We start from the raw sequence: 25072 nt of genomic DNA on the forward strand, positions 1-25072 counted from the left end.
CTGGGCAAAGAGTGGCACCTTATGGACAAAAGAGTTTACACACTAAGCCAGAAGCTAGAAAATGATTACACATGATTACAATCATTTGCTCATGTAAGTAAAAAATTCATATGAACTTCAAGCAAAGAAATTCAGATGTACAATTTCATAAATTAAAAACAAATAAACAAAATAATTAATTATTCATTTGATCTTGCATTTGAATTCACAACTTGAATAATAAACTAGGCATGAATCCGTGTGTGATGCTGATAGCCATCTGTGCTCACCTCCAGAAGCTGGATGAAGGGGTGATGCTGGTCTTTGGCAGGGATGTTTATGAGGCTATCCATCAACAGGATGCGGATGAAGTCACACACCTGCTTCCTCGCAGGGTGTGACAGCCGAGGAGCTGATGTGTCCACACCATCCTCGTTACTCTGAGGACCTGCAGTGTTCTGTGTATACAAATAGTATATTAATCCATTAACTAACTTAGTTATATTACCTCAGTGCATAACATTTTTCACTGCATCCTAATTCAGTGTGCAACAAGCATGGAAAGTACAGGGTCCTTGTGCCTGACCTCAGTGATTTCAGTAGGGAAAACTGCACTGGCCAGGGAGTTAAGGAAGTCAGAGGAGGCCCACAGAGCATCACGTGGAAAGTTGCTGTGGACCAAGCAGAGGAACTGCATCACACTTCCTGGGTACTGGACATCCCAGCTATCTTCACTTTCTGTTATGGGCTTTTTAGAGAAATTAATGCACAAAGGGATAAGTAACAGTTAAGTATATAAAACATGCGTTTGCAACACACAGTGTATACGGTCAATAAAAAGTATTGACATTTCACACCTTACAAATGATCATCTTGACCAGTTCAATAAGGACACAGGCTGCCTCTGTGCACAGCTGGACTCCCTGCTCATTAGCAGAGCTGTCAATCACACTCTGGAGCATACTGTCAAGATCCACCTGGATTCAAAATGCATGTAAATAAAACCAACTGTTTAAATTACAGCTGAGTGGAATGTTTGCTTTTAAATGAAAATAGAAGAAAATGTAACTATTCTACAAAAACCACAAATGAATTCCAGTATGTTAATAATAAAATGTGGGTGTATCCTGCACCAAGACAACACGAATCATAAGGAAACATATACTGGGGAAATATATATATATATATATATATATATATATATATATATATATATATATATATATATATATATATATATATATCTTAATAACAATTTTCTCAAAACAGTGTACAACTAAGAAAAATGTCGAGTAACCCATTTTAACATTGTACACTATATGGACACTATACGGACACTTGTGGACAGCTGACTTTCACACCCTTCCTCATACTGTTGCCACAAAGGTAGAAGTTCATACTTGTATGAGATGTTTTTGTATGCTGTAGTATTACAATTTCCCTTCACTGAAACTAAGGGGCCTAAACATGTTCCAACATGACAATGCCCTGTGCACAAAGCGAGCTCCATGAAGACATGGTTTGCCAAAGTTGGAGTGGAAGAACTCAAGTGTCCTGCACAGAGCCCTGACCTCAACCCCACTTAACACCTTTGAGATGAATTGGAACCCTGACTGCACCCCAGGCCTCCTCGTCCAACATCAGTGCCCAACCCCACTAATGCTCTTGATGCTGAATGTCACAAATCCCCACTGTCACGCTCCAAAATCTAGTGGAAAGCCTTCCTAGAAGACTGGAGGTTATTATAACAGCAAAGGGGGGACAGGATGTTCAAAAAGCACATATGGGTGCGATGGAAATGTGTCCACAAACTTTTGGTCATATAGTGTATTTTTTATACATTATATTAATGTTTATTTATGGCAATGTTACATTAAAACTACTTCAGTTCAACAGTTACCTGTCCATCAGGTACATGGAAGTCTGATTTTCCAAAAAGCAGTACAGCAAAAGCTCCATATATCTGTGGAAGGCTGATATGATTGAGCAGCAGTCTGGGCAGCACTGTAAATCCTGGGACTGTGCCACTCAAACACCCATATGACCAGGAGCGCATCCGAAAGTTATCTGAGGAAAATGGTGACACACCAGCAAAGAACAAAAGGTTAATGCTTAAACCATTATGTTTTTTTGGTGATTGCTAACATGACTGAATGACTGACTTGCATTTTAGCATTGAGACAAAGCAATGAGGAACAGAAAAGCACCTGTTTGTTACTGTCTAGTGGTGCAATGCAATTATTTGCAGTTAATGTTAGGTTGTACCTATGACACTTAGCAGCACGTGCATGTTTTCCACTAGGGTTCCTGAAGATACAGCTTCTTTGAACTTGGCCCGTATGTTCTGATGTGACAGAAAGTGGACAAGCATCTTAAGAACCAATAGCACTGTGCTGGAGTGGATGTGTCCCTGTAGGAACAGGAGGAACCAGTCTGACCCCAGTATGAAGAACACTTCCTCCTGCTCACTGCAAGAGACATGAGTGCATTAGACGAACAAGATTCACTTATAAAGATGATGTTAACAAGTCTTCATTGCTGCATACTCACTTGTTAGGAAGAGGTGTGTCAGAGAAGATTAGTGAAGACAGCACCTCAAGCAGCTGGTTCCTGATCCAGATGGTTCTTCCAGGTGTTTGGCTCAAGGCTAGACAGAAGTTCAGACAAATCATTACCGAAAGAAAAACACGTCGATTTCAATATTGAAGATACTGAAGATACTGAAAATGCAATATTATAATGGCATGTCAGATTTACTTTTGATGGCACTTACCTTGAGATAGATCTTCACAAATTACAAAAGGAAAAGCTGTCTTCTCATTGACAGTTGGGGGCAACAGGGTATGAATTAAGAAAAGTCCAAGTCTGGAGGGACAAACACACTATCAGTCTAGAACATAACATTTTTCAATCGCATTTTTCAATCTTCTAGTAAAGTTGTGTCTAAAATATTTGCATAGGCCAAACCAAACTGAAAAGTTTCAGTAATGTTCTTTGTACTCACGTTGAGTATTCTTTTGGAGGATGCCATTTGTTTTGTCCTAATTTCATATCTTATTTGTGTTAACTTGTGTTTTGGATTGTTTCTTTCAAGCCATTAATATGAAACAACTGGGTTTCACAAAATGTTCTTTAAAATGAAAGAACAAACAAGTTAAACTTGGTTCCATAATCCGTATATAAATCCTCACACGAGTTATACAATTTCAAGCCAATCAGTCAAGGTTTACATTACTGAGTTTGTATGTAAGTTTACACAAACTCAGGAGATCATGTAGGATATGATTGTCTTTCTGAATGAATTGGATTCTTACAAATACCACATTACTTGTGTAAATGCTCCTGCAAATGATTTATGGCTAAATAATTGTGTATAAAATATGATAAATTAGACCCAATATTATTGGGTACTATAAATGTTTACGATTTGGATTTCAGAGTACTGTACCACTTTCACTGATAAGTTGGCATGAAACAGCTGAGCAATATATTTCGAAACTGATTATCTATCACTTTTAAACCAACCACACTGTAGGTGTTAACATGAACACTACTGCTCATAAGCCTGGAATCAATGTTTTCAAATATATAAAACAGTTTAAATACTTTTACATTTTTTGTCCATTTACAAATTGGCAAAGAGAATTTTAAGCCTTCAAATAGATTCTTTTCATGCCTGTGAATGTCTTTGGGGTTGAAGTGTTTTTGTAACAGGCATGTGATGATGGTGCAAATGACAGTGACTTTTCTGTGAGTCACAGTGGGATCCTGCAGCAAGAAAAGGAGCTTGGTCATCAGATTCAGATTGTGTATGGCCTCTGCATTCCGTGGATCTTCGCTGGAAAAGATTTACACATCAGTCATACGATGATGGTTTAATCATAGTGAGTCAAAAGTCAAGCAAGCAACCCTGGCACAGTGCTATACCACTATGTTTCCTGTTTATGGGCTATGCATGAGTGAAAAGAGGAAGCGAAACAGTACTCTGTACCCTACAAATCAATATATATTTACACAAGGCACTGACAAGTGAACGTACAGGGACTGTACATGTCAGGGTAGCATACCTTGATGATTTCAGGATTTCAACAAAATGGTTTAAAACAGATAGATCAAGACTTTCTGGAGCCTTCTGCCAGACCTAAAGTAAAACAAATGAATCAGGAGATGTTTAATATTCCTATGAGTGAGGAAATTGAATACAGATCATAAATAGATAAATTCACAAAATCTAAGAAGGATAAACATAACGATACCTTAAAGTTACAGAGGATGCCCTGAAGAGCAGTGAGGTCATGGACATACACACTCCCTGTTCCCAGCTCCACAGTGCCCACTATGGCCAAAATCAGCTGGAATGTCCTGCTGCTGATTAGATGAGCCTTCATTTTCAGGAGGAAGGCAAGGAGCTGCAGAAGGACAAACTGACTATTACAAACTGAATTAAAATACAGATGATATACAGTAAATATAGTTCATTTTCTTTGTATGAATCAAAAATAAAAGCATTTGCAACTTATTTTTGTTTGTTAGCACACCCTTTCTATAGAAATGTAAGCATTTTTTTTTTAGCACTTTCAACATCATAATCAGACTTTTTCAGTATTTTGCATGTCAGCATTTAAGCTCACATGGCTTAAGCATTTTTTTTGGTGTGGGGGAGGCCTTCACAAAGTAATAAAATCCTAATACTAATAAAAATGTGAAAACCAGTGCTGAGAAAATAGTCACTTAGTGCTACAGATGTAAGACAAGGCAACAAAAAATGGCTCTAGCATAAATGAGAGTGTTAAGAAAAGACAGAGGTTAAGTAACCGAAAGTAAACCGTTGGAAGCTAGTTGTCTTATGTTATGATAGCTGTCAGGTTGTTCAACAATATTATTATTATTATTTATTATTTTTTCAATCCTCAACAACATTATCATGTCTTTGTGGGATATCTGGCACAATAAATACCATGACTTTGTGTTTGGCCCTTGCAAGGTCAGGAAACTATGCACTGCTTTTATTATTATCAAATCTGATTAAATGAATCAACAATGAAGCATATTGAAAGCTAAATATAATAATAAAAAAAAATCTAGCATTTTTTTAACATTTCCATGATCTATACAAACTCTGCACTCTGTTTTAATTCAGGAAAATCCCCTCACACTCGTGTGGTACCTTATAGCCACTGATGCGTTTCATCTCTTGCTTCATCGTTGGATTTGTGTCTAATACAGATAGCAGAACTTTGACAGCTGCATACAGAGAACTATCATCTGTCGCCATTGCAACCAGGCTGAGAACAACTGCAGGCCCTCCAATGTGCTGAAAACTGCTGGAAGCGGTGTTTGATGTAAACGTCCTCACTCCTGCAAGGCAAGTTAACAAATGTAAAGAAAGGAAAAATCAGGTAATGGCCATATTTCAAGATCATATTAGTAAGCACTAGTAGTATACACTCTCACCAAAATGACCAACCAGGGCAGCCCCAATAGTTCTAGCAGTTCCACTGAGGTGCTGACAGATATTTCGAGCCAGAAAGACAGGAGTGGAGTTATCCCGTGATGGAATGCCCATCTATATGTTAATACATCATATTTCTGTTATTAACAATCTTCATAAAGTATCATTTAAACAAAGCCAGAATTGATGAAATAGCAGCACCTCTTTGGCAATCAGACGGGAGTCCACCTCATTGTACTGATCTCTGATCTCTGCTACAGTAGTGACAGTAGCCACTGCTGGGTTTATCCCGAACGAGATCCTCTCTGGAGGAACTAACCTCACTGGAGAAAACTCTAATTTTCCATTAGCTGATAAAAGACATGACCACTACACCATTATGTATATTCTACACCAACAGGGCACAATAAAAGAATTTTATTGTATAAAAATGTAGTTTCACATTCCAAGAGAAAATGTAAAAAGTTCTGCAAATATTACAAAAAAACTACTTTTTACCCACCTTGAGCATCAAGTGCAAGGTAACTGCCCAGGTACCTAGTGCCTTGTGCATACATGACCTCTACAGAATCAGAGCTCAAGACTTCCTCAAAGAAATATGAAGGACCGACGCGCCAAACCAGAGCTGCATGCTGCTTCCATATAGGAGGAGTCCCAATAATTCCACACACATCAATGACCGCTGATGCATCCATTGCAATGCATGGACCCGGGAACGGCTGAATATACCGCATCTATCAAAAGAGAGGCCATATACTGAGATTTAATTCAGTAACAAATCAAATAATAAATAAATAATAAAAAGACAACAGAATGAACACATAACTGCAACATTTAAACAAACCTTTGATGCCCCAATCATCTCTCCATTCAAATAAGCGGTTACTTTGCAGCTCTTTTTGATGTCTTTGGCCATAGTAACAACAAGGTGATGCCATAAACCTGGCATCAGCTGTTTGGAGCACTTAAAGCGCACAGTAGTTGGCAAGGCAGTAGGTGTCCCTGGCATTGGCTCCATCATGTCTGGGAATCAAATATTATTATGAGCATAATCTAATTCAAATTTGACTGGAGTAGTAATACTCGGACAGCTTAGTGATATCACTATGAGGTCTCATGTTGCTGATTTTCACAATAATGTAAGAAAAGGGAGTTATCACCTAAGAATTGGTAAGCCTCCTCCTCAGTGGTGATCACCAGGCAGCCATCAGAGGAGGAGATGCTGACTGACAGGCAGCTGAAGTGCTGTTCTGCACGGGACATGTGGCGCACCACTGTCAGCAAACGCACGGGATGAGAGTCACAGGCTGAGCTGAATCTGCTGATCAGAAACCAGCAGGAGAAAGACAGACCAGCAGAGGGAGGAAAACCCCGGCAGTCTGAGAAGCAAACACAACAGAGGTGATCACTGGACTTACTGTTCGGCTGACATCTTTCTGATGACATGCTAATGTCCATTCTTCCATTCCAAGAAAGCTTAGACTTATTTCACATTTGGTCAAATTGCTTGAAATCCACATTAAATTTGAATAGAATCCATGTTACTGTCTGGGTTTGTGTTGCATAGTCAAAGCTATGAAAAATTCAAAAGACTTGAATTTTGTAATTCAAAAGAATGCTGATCTAGGAACAAAACGACACTTCTCACCACCACCGATGCCTCCTGTGGAGATGGAGTCAGCACTGACACCTTTCACTGTGGCAAGAGATGGAAGAAATAGGCATCTGGAAATATAGAAAAAGCCATGATCATTGTGGAACATATACACAGATTACATAGATGTAGCAAGGCCCATTTTTATTATCAAATAAATAAAGCTCCAACACAACCAATGATTTGAGATAGGAGGGTGCTGGAACCCACCCATATCCACTGTCAGTCATGTCAAACTCCACAAATGATGGAGAAACAGACACTTTGTGAGGCCGGAAGCTCCGCGGTGACGTTATTGAAACAAGGCTAATAATCTGGTGAAGAGGAACAGGTGTGCTACTTGTTGATGCAGTGTTCAGTAAGCTAAAACTCCTTTTTGGAGTCCGTCTGTCCTTTTTAGAACCTGTCTTTTCACCCTCTGCAAAATCTTCAATGCCATCATTAACACGGTGTCCTGGAATAAATAAAATACAACATGTTGGTTTGCTGACGTAAAGTGTATGCTAAGACTACCTGATAAAACAGGAACTAAAAAGGGAAGTCTTTAATATGTACCATTAGAGAGTGGATTTTGGTGTGGTGGGTCTTCCTCTGAGACAGGGGAAGAAGTACACTTTTCAGTACTACATGTAAAGGAAGCATGTAAACACAGGAACTGTCTGGAATAAAAAAAAAACAAGTACAGCAAATAAATGAGATATAAAGGATTTATATTTGTATATTATGGATATCAAACTATCAAACAAAATGAACCAAAAGAGAACACGTTAACACTTGAATATACTCTGCATTTTCTAAAGCACTTTGAGACCAACCTGAGGGACTTCTGGTCTATAGATTGAGAGGCAAGTTTTTCCAGGATGCGCACCACAGGCAGATGCAGTGAGTGTGTGCTGTTACTGAGGATGTCCCTGCAGTGACTCAGCAGGGTTTCCAGCAGGCCGGACTCGCACATGATCTGCCTGTTCCGCTCAGACTTCACCAGAGACTGCACATGATGGGCCACAGCTAACTGAAGCTCAACAGACAGCTGTAGGGGAAATACCAAATACACAATAACCTGCCTGTACAACTTCATGATTGAGTATTCTAGTTTAAGTCTGGGTGATTATATTTGCATGGACATTTATTCTTTTGGCAAGTGCTTTTGTCCAAAGAAATAGTCTTGGCATTCCAAAATCATAACCTTCCAGTCACTAAATCAGATCCAGTACCATTAGGCTATGGTTTTCCAGTACATTTTAATATTAAAATTACTAACCTGAGGGTTACTGGGGCAGTAGATATGAGGCAGTAGAGTCATGATGACCTTAATTGCTCCTGGGTGCAGTATTGTGTGATCACATGAAAACCTGAACAGATATAAATTTCTCATCAATCTTTTCACTAATGTTAAAAAAAAAAACTTCTACACCTAAGCTTCAATTCAAGCCCAAATATTATGCCATTAGCCTGTACATTTACACCATTTGCAAGACTCCCTTATCCAGAGTGACCTACAGAATTGTACTGTAATCTCCATTAAAAAAAATAGTATGGACGTGAAAACCAATACAAACAATATCTATCTAACACTAGTTCGCTAGTTCGCTAACAAAAAATGAACCTGACATTATTGAGCTAGCTAACAACAGTTTTATTTTGGGTCATTGTTTTGTAGCGTGCTAGAATTTTGTGAAACAGTACCAAACCTGGTGTAATGTAAAAATGAATGTGATGGTAGATTGGATTGTTAGCTAGCAAATTAATGCAAATAAATCTGATGTTAGCAAACTAGCTAGCTCTACCTAGATAATTTTTTTAGTTGTTGCTTTGTTTTGGAGCTCGCTGCTGAAAATGATATAGTAGGAAAATGAACACTCATTCCTGATTCATATGCCACCATACAAGGCCAGCCTGTGGAAAAGCGATATAAATCTGTGGTGAAAGATCATTCAAACAGCAATAGAAATGCTACTATTTTCTATATATTACATAAAAGGGAACGATGAATTTCCCCATTTTTTAACTGACGGGGTCTCAAATTTTACTGTGGTGGCTGACACAAAATTTCCATGGAGGAAAAACAGTGCAAAAGGATGGTGTCAGTCTGGTGATGAACATTGCTAGGCTCCTGTTTGTTATGTAGCTAGTTCAGATTTCAGTAAGATTATCAGAGTTTATCAGAAGAGACAAAAATACTGTTGTCTATACAGTTGATTATTTGAAAGATGAGTGTTTAGTATTTAAAATTCTGCACAGGGCACTTAAAATGAGAATTCATTTTCCTGATTTTCATTTCGAGTACTTTTAAGCACTGTTGAATAAAAATTACACACACCAAATTTAAAAAAGAAGCTAAATTCAAACAATTTTAAGCACTTCAAAGACCTGTGCAAACTTTGTATTTAAGAAGCCTGTGTTTTAGCGAAATAAACTGGTTATCAATTTTGCATTTATAACACTGTTATGAAGCACTGTATACGTTCTACAACTTCACTTATTCATGTCAGCTAAATACATGCGAATTAAACTGCTAGTTCATAGCATGATACTTCAAGTATTTCTTAAGGGTTTATAAATGTGCTGTTATTAAGAACAAAATAATAGCTTGCAAGATAAGGATAAAAATGCACAGCAACAGTCTCAGTCACCCCACAATGATAATTACAGGTTTGTCTTTGTTCTCTTTTTGATGTTAAGACAAGGTCCCAAACTGCATAAAACCTCTATTGTCCCATTTGACATAAGCTTTTCATAAATCTTGCGGCATTATGAATGTGTTATGTAGGTCCAGTGTAAGAAACTTTCAAATATAAGTCTTACAAAAGGAAGTAACATATCTGTGTTCTTTCACAACTTTACTATTGTGTGGGGGATGGAAGGGGGGGTATGGAAATCATGTGCCATATTGATGAAACCTCTTGGCAACCTGAAGTGCTTTGTCAGACAGTACAAAGAGCTGGTAGCGACATTAGCCATCTGGCACTACACTACAGCCGCACAAACATGGCACTCTGCCTGCTATCCAAATCAGCAACCTCATAATTTCTACATTGCAATATCTGGGATGCTGCTAAGCATATCATGAAAGCAATCAATAGCCCTTACCTCCCTGAATGTACAGTCACAGATGAGATAGTGAGAGCTGCTTTTCTGATCCGGCCCTGAAAGTCGTCCTCCCCTGTCTTGTGGCTCATGACATCCTGCTGATTCTCCTCAATTTCTGTAGACTCCTTTAGCTCATCGCACAGATCTATAGCCATGCTGATCCCTGTCCCAAAGTGCTCCAGAAAGTCCAGCACTCTTATGCAGTCCTGTAGTGGTGCAGGAAGGGGACATCCAGAACATTCAGTCAACTTCAAAAAATCCTGGAAAGTCCTGTGGTCCTTGGTTGTGTCTAAATCCACCGGTTTGCCACCAAGGAAGCAACCGATCTGCAGCAGGGCCTCAGCCAGCCTCTCATAGAGGTTGGTGGTGTGGAAGAAGTGAGCGTTGACAGGATGCAGGTGCACAGCCATGGCCATGGTGTGCAGTGTAAGCAGCAGCAGCTCCATCAGACCTTGGTGACTAAGAGAAGCCCACACGCCTACCGGCTGCTGCAGCAAAGAACCCTCCATGTCCACCAGCATGGAGAGCAGACTGGTGAAGCCACCAGCTGTGCGGAAAGCATTCCAGCTGTTTGGATTGTCAAGTACTTTCAGGATTGACTGGGAGTAAGAAAGAGATATATGGATATCTGTAAAAAGATGCAGTTTGCTCAAGCACATCTTGTCTTGTGATCACAAATGTTGCAATTATCATAATTTTATTTACGTTTATATATAACGAAACTGAGACTGAGATGTGTTTAAAATGCACTGATAAATTATGTGTATACTTCCAAATTAGTTTAATCTTATTCATTTTACACCACTAATACATCAAAGAGCTAATGTGCCATAAAACAAAGCCCAAACCAATTAGCACTGGTACAAGTAAAATGAATAGCTGTAACACATTTCACACCATGGTCAGGGTGAATCAAATTGTTATCAGTCTTCACCCAGTTACACTGAAATAGTCTGTAAGTTAGTATTCTTGTGCTTGAATGTAAAATATGGACATACAGTAACTGGTTAATTTGCTTACATTTAATTTGATTACTTTCACATTCCCTGATCTGATATTGCTCATAATTTTCAGTGTGTCACACTGCTGGGCTGCGATCCTAATCAAATTGAGCTCGAGTTAACACCGAAATGTATATTAGCAAATCAATCTGAATTTAGCTCTAATGCAATCAGAGTCCCAAAGGCTACAATAATAAATTCTCATACCTATTATGCTTTAAACTTGTTATAATTTGTTACAATTAGAAATAAAAACTGAGTCTGGATGTAGTCCCTAAACTTTGTGCTCATTTCTGGACACAGACACTTCACAATCTCTGTGAGTATAATTGTGAGAAAGTGAGTGAGACTGGAGAGAGAATGGTAAGATAGATGCAGTTGCACAAAGAGGACAAAATACAATAATGGCATGGAAGAATAGTTCAAACGATGACAAAATGACTTGAGAAATCAGTGGGATAATATGAATGAAAAGCCATACATGTAGCAGGTCTTGTTTGAGTTGCAGTTCAGTCTCAGTTGAAGAGCAGAGAGCTCCTATAGCAGTGCTCATGTACTCCTCTGGGTTCATCTCAGACAACTGCTCCAGGATACACAGAGTTGGACTGCGGTACACTTCATCATCCAGGAAGATCTTTATGTAGGGAATCATGCCAGAGTCCCGTATAAACACTGATGCAGTGAAGAGAAGAAAAATATGTAATTATTCATTTGCATGCGTATAATCTGAACTTATATTATATTCAGATATTCAGTGGATTTGATTTCATTGTCCCAGATTTCCCCTTTGTGTCATAGTTCCTATGGAAACAAGTGACATGGGCATATTTGCTCTGGTTTTTGTTCTAGTCCTGTGTCTGCCCCTGTCCTATCGTTATTTTTTCACCTTATTGTGTTGCCCTGTTTTGTGTGAGTTCTTGATTAGTTTGCCTGTATACCCTGCTGTGAAGTCTCATCATGCATATTTGTATCTTTAAGTCCAAGTGTTGTTTTTCTAGTCCTGATTCTGTGTACTCCATGGTTTTGACCTTTGCCTGTTTTCCTCATTTATTGATTATGGATTGCTCTATGTTAACTCTGCCTACCTGTATTTTGACCCCCACCATGAACACTGTCTATGATTCCTGGATTGCCCACAATAGTAGTGTTATGCTGAGTACCCACACTTGAGTCTTGCTTCCTTCGTCCACGTGTTATATTCAGCTGCTACAGTGACACATACAAACTATTTTTCCTGTGCCATGTAAGACATAAACATGCCTATGATCCTATCCAAATCAGCAACCTCATAACATTAGGAAACATATTTCAGGATACCTGTATTTCTGACGGATCTCATTGACAGAGCAGCAACTACATTTAACATGCTGGTGGTGAGCTGTCGCTCACAGTCTTCCATTCTCAGCTCCCCCTTATTCGCTATAGACAAAGGAAATAACAGATCAGCACTGAGAACTTTAACAATCGTACACATTTACCTACATGTTATGGGCTTCACCTGAAATGCCAGCCTTCCTCAGTATCTTAGCTCGCCGTCTGAGCTCCACCAACAGCATGTCCATCAACCCACCATCAGTCAGCACGTCAGACAGCAGGCAACTATTCATCACCATGCCATAGAAACACTTCAGAGCAGCCATGCTAAAGGCCTGAGATGATCCCTCCTTTAGCACAGCCTGCACCTTCCGCAAAGTATCGTGAGGGATGTAGGAAAGCTGAAAGACCACAGTCTCTAGAAGCTTAAAAAAGAAGCTGTGCACAGTCGCTGGCTTCTGCCATGTACTATCAGCCAGCTGGGCCAGACACTGCAGTGTCCACTCCAGCAGGAAGAAGTTGGCCTTGTCCCATGACCAAATCGTGTGGATCGTGCTCAGGATTTGACTGCAGGTCAGCGCACTGCCTGAACGCAAGAACGAGGACTGAAGGATCTGAAAAGCTCTGAGGTTCTTCACTGCTGTTCCTGGACAATTAAATTATACAATTGTATAAAAAATCAATTATTAAGGCTTAATTCTTAATAATGAAAGTCAGAAATTTTATGAGTCTTTGTGTAGCCCTGCGTCAGAAAATAGCACAAAAGCACACGTTACTACACTGTCGCCTTTGCGTTTAAAAGAAGTAATGTTATTACATAAATGCTATTTTGGCACAGTCAGAAAGTGATTTACATCTACCGAGAGAGTGTCATGACATTACAAATACCTCTGGGCCTGTATACACATGAAACTCTGCATTTAAATCAAATTACACTCCTATAGATTGATTGAAACTATGTTATTTGATACATGTGAAGAAACATCGTGGAGATCTATAATCAAGTGTGTATATAATCCTGTCAAAAGTCTAAAAAAGACTGCTTTTCTCGCTAGACAAAATGCACTGATGTTTATGGTAAATAAATATATAAGTGGAGGGGTAATACGATTTAATTTCACCCTTAATTAAAATCACATCAGGGCCAAATGGAATCAAGCTAAAAAAAAGGGCCACGTTCCCTTCTCTCTGGAGTGAGGTGCTCTGCTTGGTGATGAATGGTGGACTGTGATACGGAGGAGGAGAATGGATGTCGGGGCATCTTAAGTAGGTTAGAGAGGAGGGTTCTACTTCATCATGTTGGACATAATTGCCTTTGCCTTTCTGTTAATGGGAGGTGATGGTGGGGAGATGCAGTGGTGAGTTCAGGATCTGTGGTGCATCCGTACCTGTGGTCAAAGGTGGGTCAAATTTAAAGCCTGGTGGCTGGGGGTTGTTGACACAGAGGGCCACCTTTAACTCAGCTTTGCCAAATAAAGTGAATGAGGCAATGAGACCCAGGAGGTCTTGCACCGGAGAAAAGTCCTCCTCTGACGTTTCCTCCTCACATCTGTAAAAGAAGAAAAGACAAGCAGCTGAAAAAAAGGAGCAGTATCTAATGGCGTTATATTTTTTCACAGCATTGTTTAAAAAGGTGTATTTCAATATGCTCATCAAAATAATAAATGAGAAAGTGAATTTTGTTATTTAGTTAAAATCAATCAGGAAATCTTTGCAAATCCTGGTTGAATGCAAAGTGTATCATTCACATAATGTAGCATTAAATGTAATGTTTTGCTAGTGCCCTGTGACTGTGAACGTGGCTGTGTAAATGGCCATGTCCTGTGGAAGTGGGAGGTCTCATTCTGCAGTAACCTCATTGAGAATGATTTGACACTCAGAGTCAGAAAGATGGCCAACCTAATGAGATTGAGTTTAATTTACCAATGATCTCATTATGACCTCCTTTATTATTTAACACAGTAGTATTCAGAGGAACTGGTAAGGGAAAGTGAGAGTGAGAGACAGTGGTGGAGGGAAAGCCTGAGTTTTTCTTTAGAGACCTTCCTTACAGCAGCTGCACTATTCCTGAGAGGACTTTCTTGGATGTAGACAATCCCAAATCAAAGTGTAAAACATTACTGCAAATTTTACAGTAATTTACTGGCAACCTGGGTTGCCAATAAAGTATTCTAAAATTTACAGTAAACAACTGTAAAACATACTTATAGTAAAATGTTGTAATATCATACATAGTATAAAATAACACATAACCCAGGATGTCAATGCAGGAAACAGCTGAGCTGAAGGGTCTTGCTCAAGGATCTAATCAAGACAGTTTGATGGTGCTGGGATTTGAACATACAACCTTCATAGCTGCAACTCGAAGCCATAACCACTGAGCTACCACAGCTAGCACAACTAGCCTGCACTGATTCATTGCAATCTTTTAGTGGTGTTAATTCAGTGCTAGAAGAAGTTGAATCAATGCAAGCTAGTTGCGGTGGTGTTGTGGTGTGGTTGTGGTGGCTCAGTGGTTATGGCTTTAAGTCACAGCTCAGAAGGCTATGCGTTCAAATCCCAGTACTGCCTAGCTGTCATGGTTGGGGAAGATCTGTAACCTTCAACTCACTTGTATCCTGCATCAGCCAAATGAGCAAGTGTGCTGGGTTATGTGTCAGTTTACACAACATTAAAACATTACAGTACTTTATTGTAAATATATTTTATAGTTGTTTGCTATAAATTTTACAATACTTCACCGGCAACCCAAATTGCCAGGAAATTACTGTAAAATTTACAGCAGTTTATTACAGTGAAACTACAATATGTAAATTCACAACCTTAAATGTATCATGTTTTTTTTTCACAGACTGATTAGTTATGTGGTTGCTCTATAAGAGTGTTGCCCTCTATAAGAAGTGGAATGAGACATACCGCGCCATGATGGCCTGGAGGACTGTGTAGCCATCATTGCTCTCAAACTCCTCAAAAAGTGCAGGGTTGTTTGGGTATGAGTCCTTCACAAAGCTGAACACATTCACAGCAACCTCAGCTAGAATCAGGCCATGGACCTGCTCACTCATTTTCAGCAGATTCTGGATGCAGATCTTCATACAGTCTTTAGCTACACAGGAAAATAATGGGTAACACCTTACCTATGGGCAGTGTTCATATGGCTGGCTACATAATAACCACATAAACCCTTCATGAAAACTGGTATAAACCTACATAAACATTTATAACCGTAAATACCAGTAAGCATCAGCTAACACAAAGACTGCTTTTGCCAATTTTGATGTTTTGATGACATATGGCATACATCTTTGGTGACAGAAGGTTGTGTTCTGATGCTTTTCAGGCTGATTTCCATTACAATTTCATAACAACTGATTTTGTAGCTCAGTGCATGTCTGGAATGTCAGAGTCACATGATGATGATGATAATGAAGTGACAGCTAGTCAGGCAAGGTTAATTGGAAAATCTGAACAATGTTTCGAAATACTGTATGCATCACATGAGCTCCAAACTTAGTAAGAACAGCAACATGAAAATCTGCTGTATAACAGTGTATAATGCTGTTACACAGTGAAGCTTTTAACAGTGACAATCATTACACTGTAACAACCGAATCATGCATTTTTCTCTGATCCTTATCTAAAAATAATTTATTTCTGCTTTCAGAATTTTTTTATTAATAACTATGGGATGTTTTGACACCATAATCATAGCATAATTTCTCTGACCCTTAAGTAAAGTGAGTGTAATTTTGCTACTTATATGATTGTTGAATGCCTATGGCAATGTCATGACTCTGTAATGACAGTTATGTATACTTTTCCTAACCCTTAATTATAGCTTGTTATCAGTTTCCATGTTGTCATCATGTGAGTCAGTTGTCATGATGTTCTAACATAAGCTAAACAGAAAATGTCATAACATAATGTTATGTTGTCAAAAAGTGTGACATGTGACATTATCCATTTACCATGTGACATTATCCATTTTTATGCCAATGTTTTAAATCTCTCACTTAGTGAGTAAGTAATTGCTGACTTTACAAGACGTAGTCCCTTCAAAAAATTAAATTAGCAGTCAGAGCACATCAAATAGACTCTGGAAGCATATGATCACAAACAGGCTCCATTTAATCAGAGTTGCTGATTTAAGTTATTTATCATTTGAGAATCTTGAGCATCATGTGAAGGCAACTTAACATAATCATTTTGAGAGACTGTGGTCCTATTCAACTACATACAACTGAAAAACATGAATATTTTTCTAGACCTCTACAGATTAAAGCTTACTTTGTTTGGAAAACTTTTATTCTAATAATATTAAGATGCTTGGAGCATACAGATGGATGAAAATCTATGCAAATGTACACAATAAAAAATCTACATCTATAGAGAGATTAAATTATGGAAATATAATTAGTGCCCAAAGACAGAACAAGTGAAAATATGTGGGTGTTTAAAAAATTTTGCGAGCATAAACTCTGCCCTGAGTATAAAGCAAAGTCTTAGCCTACAAGCTTGTGGCTCATGAAGTATGTGCTTGTGTGTGTGTTTGTATGTGTGTATCAGATTGTTTGTGCATGTGTGTGTGTGCACATGTGTATATAGGGGAGGAGGGCTGACCTTGCAGTGCTGGAACTGTGTTTGGAACCTGGGCGGCTGATACAGCCCTGAGCACGCGGGAGACCTGTCTCCTCCATGACGAGCTACACTGGTCCCACAGGGAGGTGAGAGCAATGATCACACACTGCAGCTCCTCTGTGTCCACCAGCTGTTCCACAAAACGCACCTGTCTGCACAGCTGCAGGATCACCTGAAGCGCACAGCACATACATGCTTAGCTCATATGTTGTATTAAAAATACACAATGTGCCTGACATCACAAGATCAGTACTGATTTACCTGAATTAATATGTCCTGGAATGAGCACTTTTCATCCTCCTGATCACTGGCTTTTTTGGCAGGAAGGGCTACAAACAGGTACAGGCACTTCACTAAAGCAGCAGCAAGTCCCGTGACAATCGCTGCATTCACTCCCTGTGGAAAACCAACTATTATCAGTTATGCTCTTTAAATAAAACACGGCATTTCTGATTTCAGTTTCAGTTTGATGGTGGAGCAGCTGTATTGTATAAAGTGTATGAGTAAAGTGAGTCTGTTTAAAAGCAATTTGTGGAAGAAAAACCAGATAGCTCAAATGTGTACTGAGCTAAGGGGAACTAACCAATGAATGAACCTATGAGGACTTTCTACTGAGCAAAAAAAATTTTAGCATGATATGAAGTACAAAAATCAAATTTATGTTTAAAGAGCTAATGATCAAAATCTTCCCAACTGTTATAACTTTCCCAATTTCTGAGTCTGTTATCCTTTTAACAGACACTGTGACATATTCCTCATATACCTGAACTACTATTGTTTTGCACAAGACAATATTGCACACTCACACATACAGATGTACATAGTCTATATTTCTATATACATAATCTATATTTCTACTTCTGCAACATAGCTACACTTTATTATGTTTGTTTGTATGTAAGTATATGACTGTTTTTATCTTTTACATAGTTTGCATTTGTCTTGGCATTCAATGTGGACAGCAAAGAAAGAATTTCATTGTACAGGGAAACTTGGTTTTTTCCCACTGTGCACATGACAATAAACACTTTGAATCTTTGAATCTTGTTATTCATTGCTTACAAATAATTATAGTGAGAACAAAATATCAATGGCTTAAAATTATGATTCATCTGGCTGATGACTAATAGGATGAACTTTTCGCAATTCAAACTTTGCCTATATATTTAAATGAGATAAAATCTCTCCAACTTCCTTTTTAATCACTTAAAGTAATTAACACCTCCCCATGGATTTTCCAACAAACTCCTGAATGAATCAAAATAATCTCGCACCAAACTGAATCATGGTGAACACAGAGTAGTGTGAGTGAAGGAAACTTGTCATATGCTGGTTAGTCATGTGGCATGGCTTATCATAATGTAACTCCAGCATTAAAGGTTAGAGAATAGCTCTCTCATTATTAACGTATACTTACAGTGTCACTGGTTGACAAAAAAGATGTGGCCTTCAACAGCAGCCATCCTTTACATCTGCCATGTTCTGTCTGTTGAAAAAACTGCTCCAACTCATATCGTGCTTCCTCTGTTGGAAACAAAAATAGACACAATATAGAGCGTAAATCCTTTTAATTCTTCCATTCTAATTTAGAGTAAAAGTGTGAGACTCCAGTTTTACAAGGTTGCAACACTTTAGTTTTAGTATTCTATCTCATTTTTCACTCACTAGCTGATGGTGAAGGCATTCATGGACTGAAATAGCTGCATTAAGGAGAAGAAGCCTTTATTTGTCACAATGACAAATTCTTCACATATGCCAGCATGTTAGGAAGTTGGGGTCAGAGCAAAGGTTCAGCCATGATACAGCACCCCTGAAGCAGAAATGGTTACGGGCCTTGCACAAGGTCACAACAGTGGCAGCTTGGCAGCGCAGGGGCTTGAACCCCAACCTCCTGATTAGTAACCCAAGGCCTTAACCATTATTCCACCACTGCTCAACTGGCAACGCAAAAATGCAAATCACTCTAGAGCTGTAGCCCGCTACGACTAGCCTCTGACATCCTGATTTAGGGTGAATAAAGCAATTTGGAATGATACTAAACTGTGAAATAAAACTCACATATTTGCACATAGTTTAATTGTTGATTACTACTATGTAATATGCATGAATGGAAATTTGCACATCAACATTTGAATGAACTCTGTTTAGTAATATAATTCAGGATTGTGTAGAGAATAAATTTAAAACCTTCTCTTCATGAAAAAGAGAAGCAGCACTCTTCTCCGTAAATACACCAACACCTACTTTCAGTTACTCTTCTGATGTGCTATAAACATCCTCAATCCCACCCACTCTGACACATGGCTGATGATGAGCTGAAACACAGTTAATCAATGCTAGCTCCGCTGAAGGAAGCAGCCTGAGGGTACCTGCAGGTTTTTCTGCCACTCTCTGCTGTATGTGAAACACCAGTGTCTCTACGACATGAGTAGCCAAATTCTGGAGATCCAAGTCCTCAGTGGCTTTACTGCTTTCACACACCTTACAGACAGCACAGACAATTATGTTAATATTTTTGAGGATCTGGTGAAAATACTTGCATATGAACATGTCATGTCAAAGAAACAATTTCCACTTTCTGTGAACGACTTATCTTTGGCAACTTATAATCATGTTCTCACTATTAATTATAATGAATAGCCACATGGTATACTGCACTTTAAAACTAATAATGGTCTGTGCATAAGTATAAAGCAACTGTAATATTTATTAAAATTTAATTAATAAAAAACTCATTATGAATGAAACAGTTGAATGCCTCAAGTGAATAATATAGCAAATTATTCCTCCTTATGGGTAAGTGTTACCCAATTTTCCTGATCTTAAATCTTAAAACTATAGTCTCTTTGGGGAATCATAAACTAGCACTTCCAAAGAGTACATTGTTGCTTTAAAGGGAACAGCAGAAGCTTTCAACTCATATTCAAAGCACTTTCAGAAACACAGATGGACCTTTCATTTCTCTATTATATGAGCACAAGTATGAACACCTTCTATCGATGATTTCACATGACTTCTCCAAAAGAAGTGTTCTTACATCCAATCAACACTATACTATCCTTTATATGCAAAATATGTTGTTATTGAGGTCATACTAATTCCAATGTTCACAAAATGGAAGGATTTCCAAAGTTCTCTCATACTCTATTAAGCCAACATATAAGTTGATTTTCTTAACTGATGTGCATAATCAGATTACCTTCTCCATCTCTTAGTGTGTTATTGTGTTGTTACCTGAATAAATATGGGCAGAAGGAGGAGAAGTTGCTCGTCTCTCTGTTCTGCTGTTGCTTTGGCCAGCTCTAGGAGCTGCTCTGCAAGAGCCGTGGCTGCATCCAGTCCTGTGCATGAGTCCCCCTCGTCCCCAGGCTCTATCTGAGTTTCATCACTCTTCAGCTCTGTGCTTTCTGCAGTTTCCCCTGAGGCAGTCAACTCTCCGGTCTCCTTATTGATCCTCTCCATATCTCCACCAGCTTCCTTCACTAAACCGGTCACAGGATCACCTACACAAACAGCTCTTTTTTGTAAACTTCTTCCTGTTTGAAGAGCTAGTAACCTCTGCCTGAGGAGGCTTAGAGAAACACTCAAGCATTATTCATTCACCCCAGTGAACAGCGCAAAAGCATTATTACACAACCTAACACTGCAGGCACCATTGTTTGTTAATCCTCATTTCACAAGATGACAATTAGTCCTTTGATGTTGCATGCTTCTTGTGCTGAAGGGAGGATAATTCGCACTTAAAAAGATCTTCATTACAGCAGCTATAGAGAACCCACAACTGTGGTTAATGCCCAGCTTTAGCACATCATGAGTAACATCAAATGTAATAAATATACGTGTATGATGGGAATATATGCTGGGAATATATACTGGGAATATATGCCTTTTACAGTCATTCTGTAGTTCCTTGTTTATGCTTTCTCTCTAGTTCTACCTCCGCATGCCACAGCAGAACTGGTAGGGTTGGGTTGTATGGCAAAAGCACATTCCTCATTCCACACCAGCTAAATGTGACAGATAACATACACATGACAGGTAATATAAAGCTCTGCACTGTACTTAGTTACCATACAGATCATTTGCAACCCATTTTACCAAAGCTTCTAAAAGGTTTCTGTAACTTACCTGTTGTTTGGTGGGAGGCATCACCTTTTGCCTTCAGGGTAGTGAGGGGACAGTCCAACTGAAGCAAGGAGACTTCTGTATCTGAGAACTTATTAAGAGGCCAGCTGAGACATGCCTGTTAGGAACCTACCTCTTATCTGCCAGTTAATAATCTGCACTGGGGACCTGAACTTTGCACAAAGAGAAGCTCTTACATCAGCTGCACACAGTCATGTGCCTCACTTCCTAGGCAGGGGGAAAAATGAGAAGTGAAGGTCTTGTGTGTTTTTCTGCAGTTGACTCCAGATTTTTTTTTTCTATGCTGCAGAGCCCCATACACTAAACACTACTGACACCTTGATGTATTTATTTATTATTTCCAATGTCAGAAATGCTTATACACCTAAAACTGCAATTCTCACAACTGCACATTTAAAACCCAAATTCATGGCTGCACTTCTGAAAGGGGGAATGGGGGTATCACCGGGGAAGTGAAAGCCTACAATTCACCATTATGGAACAGTACTGACCTCGTGTGGTTTGCAGAGGAAGAATCAAAAAGGTGGGAAAAAGGTGAATGCAATGGCTATGCTGGCATATTCAAAAAAAGTAAATAAATAAAAAATTAAGGTCCACTGTATCTGTTTGTTTTTTCATCTTTCTGTATGGAAGCAAGATGAAAAAATAACAAAATTACAAATGCTGTAGACCCCAAGACATGTTAATTGATGTCATCATCAGCAACGAATTGATAGCTAAACAGAGATTCCACTGGCAACATGCTATTCAGTACTCTATACACTTATGTACGCTTGACCTTTTCCAGTTATGTGTTAAACATAAAAGACTGTTTTTGTTATTTATTCATTAATTTTTCCATCACTACTGCGCTACCATTTATGAGACCAAACACGCTGGGATTTGCCTAAAAATCTCAGCAGATAGTGATAAAATTCTTACATGACATGAAAATTTTGGGTGAGGAAAACATTTCACCTCGGCTTGTTAAGCATTCCTGTGAGCATTCTTGTTCACTTCTCCACAACTTAAAATGTGACAAAATCAATTAAATAGAATAGTTTCTACATAAAGAGCACACAACAACCTACTCATTCATGCAATTATCTAATCAGCCAATCATGTGGCAGCAGTGCAATGCATAAAATCATGCAGATATAAGCCAGCAGCTTCAGGTACTGTTCACATCAACCATCAGAATGGGGAAAAATGTGATCTCAGTGATCTTGACCATGGCATGTTGGTGCCAGATGGGCTGGTTTGAGTATTTCTATAACTGCTGATCTCCTGGGATTTACACGTTCAACAGTCTCTACAGCAATAAAGAAAAAACATCTAGTGAGTGACATTTGCGTGGACGGAAATGCCTTGTTGATGAGAGAGGTCAAAGGAGAATGGCCAGACTGGTTCAAGCTGACAGAAAGGCTACAGCAACTTAGATAACCACTCTGTACAATTGCAGTGAGCAGAAAAGCATCTCAGAATGCACAACAAGTCAGAGCATGAGGCGGATGGCCTACAACTGCAGAAGACCACATCAAGTTCCACTTCTGTCAGCCAAGAACAGAAAGCTAAGGCTGCAGTGAGCACAGGCTCACCAAAACTGGACAGCTGAAGACTAGAAAAACGTAGCCTGGTCTGATGGATCTCGATTTCTGCTGAGGCACACAGATAGTAGGGTCAGAATTTGGCACCAACAGCATGAATCCATGGACCCAACCTGCATTGTGTCAACAGTCCAGACTGGTGGAGGTGGAGTAATGGTGTGGGGAATGTTTTCTTGGCACATTTCCGGCCTGTTAATAGCAAACATTCATCACTTGAATGCCACAGCCTGTTTGAGTATTGTTGCTGACCATGTACATCCCTTCGTGGCCACAATTTACCCATCTTCTAATGGCTACTTCCAGCATGATAATGCACCATGTCACAAAGCAAAAGTCGTCTCAAACTGGTTTCATGAACATGACAATGAGCTCAGTGTTTTGTTCAATTTTGGAGTAGCTTATCCACCTACTGTCATGTTTTTGGGAAATGGGAGGAAACCAAAGAATCCAGAGTCAAACATATGTACACACAGCAAGAACATGCAAAACTCCACACAGACAGTATCTCGAGCTCAGGATTGCGCAGAGGCCCTGAGCTGTGCTCCAACATGCCCCTCTTCATCATGGTGCCACTATTTCTGTAATATATTCCTATTCCTCTAATATCCACTGATCATGCTGATGGGAATACCACGCTCCGATATTAGTTGAAACTCCACTTGGTGTTGCACCGCGACTTCCCACTCAAGTCCTTACTTTATCAATCTTGCTCCGAGGCTGGTGGTAACTAAGTAGCCGGCTAAACAGGCACTGTTTGCCACTAGCTGGATAACATTATCATGCTAGCTAAAACACAGGGCAGAGGACAAAAAGACAGAGGAGTGAAAAATACACACACAAACAACAAGCAGAAGCCTCTTTTTTTTCTCTAGTGAGAGTGATTGTGTAGTGAATGTGTAGTAATATTCAGAAAAACACACCAAACACATCTTATTTGCCACTACCCGGGTTTGACTAGCTGACTAAATAAAACACTGTGCAGTAGCTAAAAGACACATCAGAGGATGAAATACACAGCTCAGTAGTGAGCAAAAGTCTCTCAGCAAAAATAACAGCAGGCATTTCATTTTTATGCAAGTGCAGAGAAATGACAATAAAGGAAATTTTGAAATTTAACTCCACTGACTCTGCTTCATTTTGGAAATGAGCTCTTATTCAGTACTGTTGGTTTCTCATTCGAAGTAATTCCACATTACCACAGGCCTAATACACTTGTGCATTGTGTTACGTCTACTATGCAGCTACTAAGTATGCTATTCATGCTGGGGTTTAAGTGCTAGTCAGTGTTGCAGTAAGACTCTTTATGTGAGTCACAATGAATTGTGATTGTGTATATGTTCAGGGGAAATGTTCAGCTAAAAATCCAGCTTAGTCTGACCATCTACCAGCTGCCAAAACACAGGTCAAAATGCTCAAACTGGTAGACTGATTTCTGCACTACTAATGCTATATATCAAATACAAGTTACACAACAGCAAAATAAAGGAAAACATAATTAGAAAATCTCAAACATTTATTGAGAGGTTTAGTGGAGTAATAAGGAAGCTGGAAAATAATTTACCAGCTCAGCCTGTGTTTTGGTAGCTGGTAGCTGGTCAATGGATTTTTCAATAAGGGGTTTGGATTTGAAATGTAAGCAATATTAAGGACATTTAGGCTGCAATAACTGACAACCTTCAATTATGTGTAAAAATCTCCCAGTTAATAGCAACATTGCCTGTTAATCTGTCACACTTTTTTTTTCTTTGACACCTTACTGATTTTGAAGACCATCAGTGTCTATCAAAGTGTGTATTTGTGTATTTATTCAGCCATTTAAATATTTAATGCAGATAGGTTAGACATACATAAACCTAAAATATTTAAAATGTTAATATCCTGGAACGTTTATTTTTTTATGACTTGTATTTTGAAGTTCAACTGTAGTTATGGTGATCGGTAGTCACGTGAATACATGAACCCAATCAGATGCGAGAGACGGGACTCTGTCGAATCAGTTTTGGCCAATGGTACAGTGTGAAATGGGCTCACTTTACTGTTGCTGTTTTTATCACGTTGCTCTATTGCTGGGTGTAGAATTATTGCTTTATTACACCGACTGAGGATCACTTTTCTCTTCCATTCAAGTATGCAGACTGTGTGGGTGAATAGTGTTATATACTGGTGTCGGTTGTAATTCTGGCACAATGCCGCCGCTGACTGGAGGAAGCGG

The 25072-nt window shown here is 39.0% G+C and overlaps 2 protein-coding genes across 2 annotated transcripts in view; one reads left to right on the forward strand and one right to left on the reverse strand.

Annotated features, from left to right (window-relative positions):
- Window positions 1-21451, reverse strand: part of wdfy4 (WDFY family member 4) — a 47529-nt gene extending 26078 nt beyond the window's left edge. The window contains exons 1-33 of the mRNA XM_026935861.3: window positions 21257-21451; window positions 20363-20631; window positions 19498-19609; window positions 18546-18652; window positions 17390-17524; window positions 17111-17300; window positions 15407-15596; window positions 13879-14039; window positions 12675-13136; window positions 12494-12595; window positions 11658-11848; window positions 10176-10774; window positions 8347-8437; window positions 7901-8115; window positions 7641-7744; window positions 7296-7539; window positions 7080-7156; window positions 6592-6810; window positions 6276-6454; window positions 5934-6165; window positions 5633-5781; window positions 5434-5545; window positions 5147-5337; window positions 4236-4388; window positions 4047-4120; window positions 3656-3817; window positions 2753-2844; window positions 2530-2626; window positions 2245-2447; window positions 1880-2046; window positions 837-956; window positions 566-727; window positions 270-437 (exon numbers count right to left, since the gene is read on the reverse strand). Coding sequence (XP_026791662.3) covers window positions 270-437; window positions 566-727; window positions 837-956; window positions 1880-2046; window positions 2245-2447; window positions 2530-2626; window positions 2753-2844; window positions 3656-3817; window positions 4047-4120; window positions 4236-4388; window positions 5147-5337; window positions 5434-5545; window positions 5633-5781; window positions 5934-6165; window positions 6276-6454; window positions 6592-6810; window positions 7080-7156; window positions 7296-7539; window positions 7641-7744; window positions 7901-8115; window positions 8347-8437; window positions 10176-10774; window positions 11658-11848; window positions 12494-12595; window positions 12675-13136; window positions 13879-14039; window positions 15407-15596; window positions 17111-17300; window positions 17390-17524; window positions 18546-18652; window positions 19498-19609; window positions 20363-20590 — 5688 coding nt within the window. The 5' untranslated portion in view covers window positions 20591-20631; window positions 21257-21451. The remainder of the gene's footprint in view (window positions 1-269; window positions 438-565; window positions 728-836; window positions 957-1879; window positions 2047-2244; window positions 2448-2529; window positions 2627-2752; window positions 2845-3655; window positions 3818-4046; window positions 4121-4235; window positions 4389-5146; window positions 5338-5433; window positions 5546-5632; window positions 5782-5933; window positions 6166-6275; window positions 6455-6591; window positions 6811-7079; window positions 7157-7295; window positions 7540-7640; window positions 7745-7900; window positions 8116-8346; window positions 8438-10175; window positions 10775-11657; window positions 11849-12493; window positions 12596-12674; window positions 13137-13878; window positions 14040-15406; window positions 15597-17110; window positions 17301-17389; window positions 17525-18545; window positions 18653-19497; window positions 19610-20362; window positions 20632-21256) is intronic.
- Window positions 21452-24844: 3393 nt separating this feature from the next.
- si:ch211-223a10.1 (uncharacterized) overlaps window positions 24845-25072 on the forward strand; it is a 13061-nt gene continuing 12833 nt past the window's right edge. Inside the window, exon 1 of the mRNA XM_026941903.3 lies at window positions 24845-25072. This exon is cut by the window's right edge and continues 83 nt beyond it. Coding sequence (XP_026797704.3) covers window positions 25047-25072 — 26 coding nt within the window. The 5' untranslated portion in view covers window positions 24845-25046.

The sequence above is a fragment of the Pangasianodon hypophthalmus genome, chromosome 3 (genome assembly GCF_027358585.1).
Source record: "Pangasianodon hypophthalmus isolate fPanHyp1 chromosome 3, fPanHyp1.pri, whole genome shotgun sequence".
Taxonomy (NCBI): domain Eukaryota; kingdom Metazoa; phylum Chordata; class Actinopteri; order Siluriformes; family Pangasiidae; genus Pangasianodon; species Pangasianodon hypophthalmus.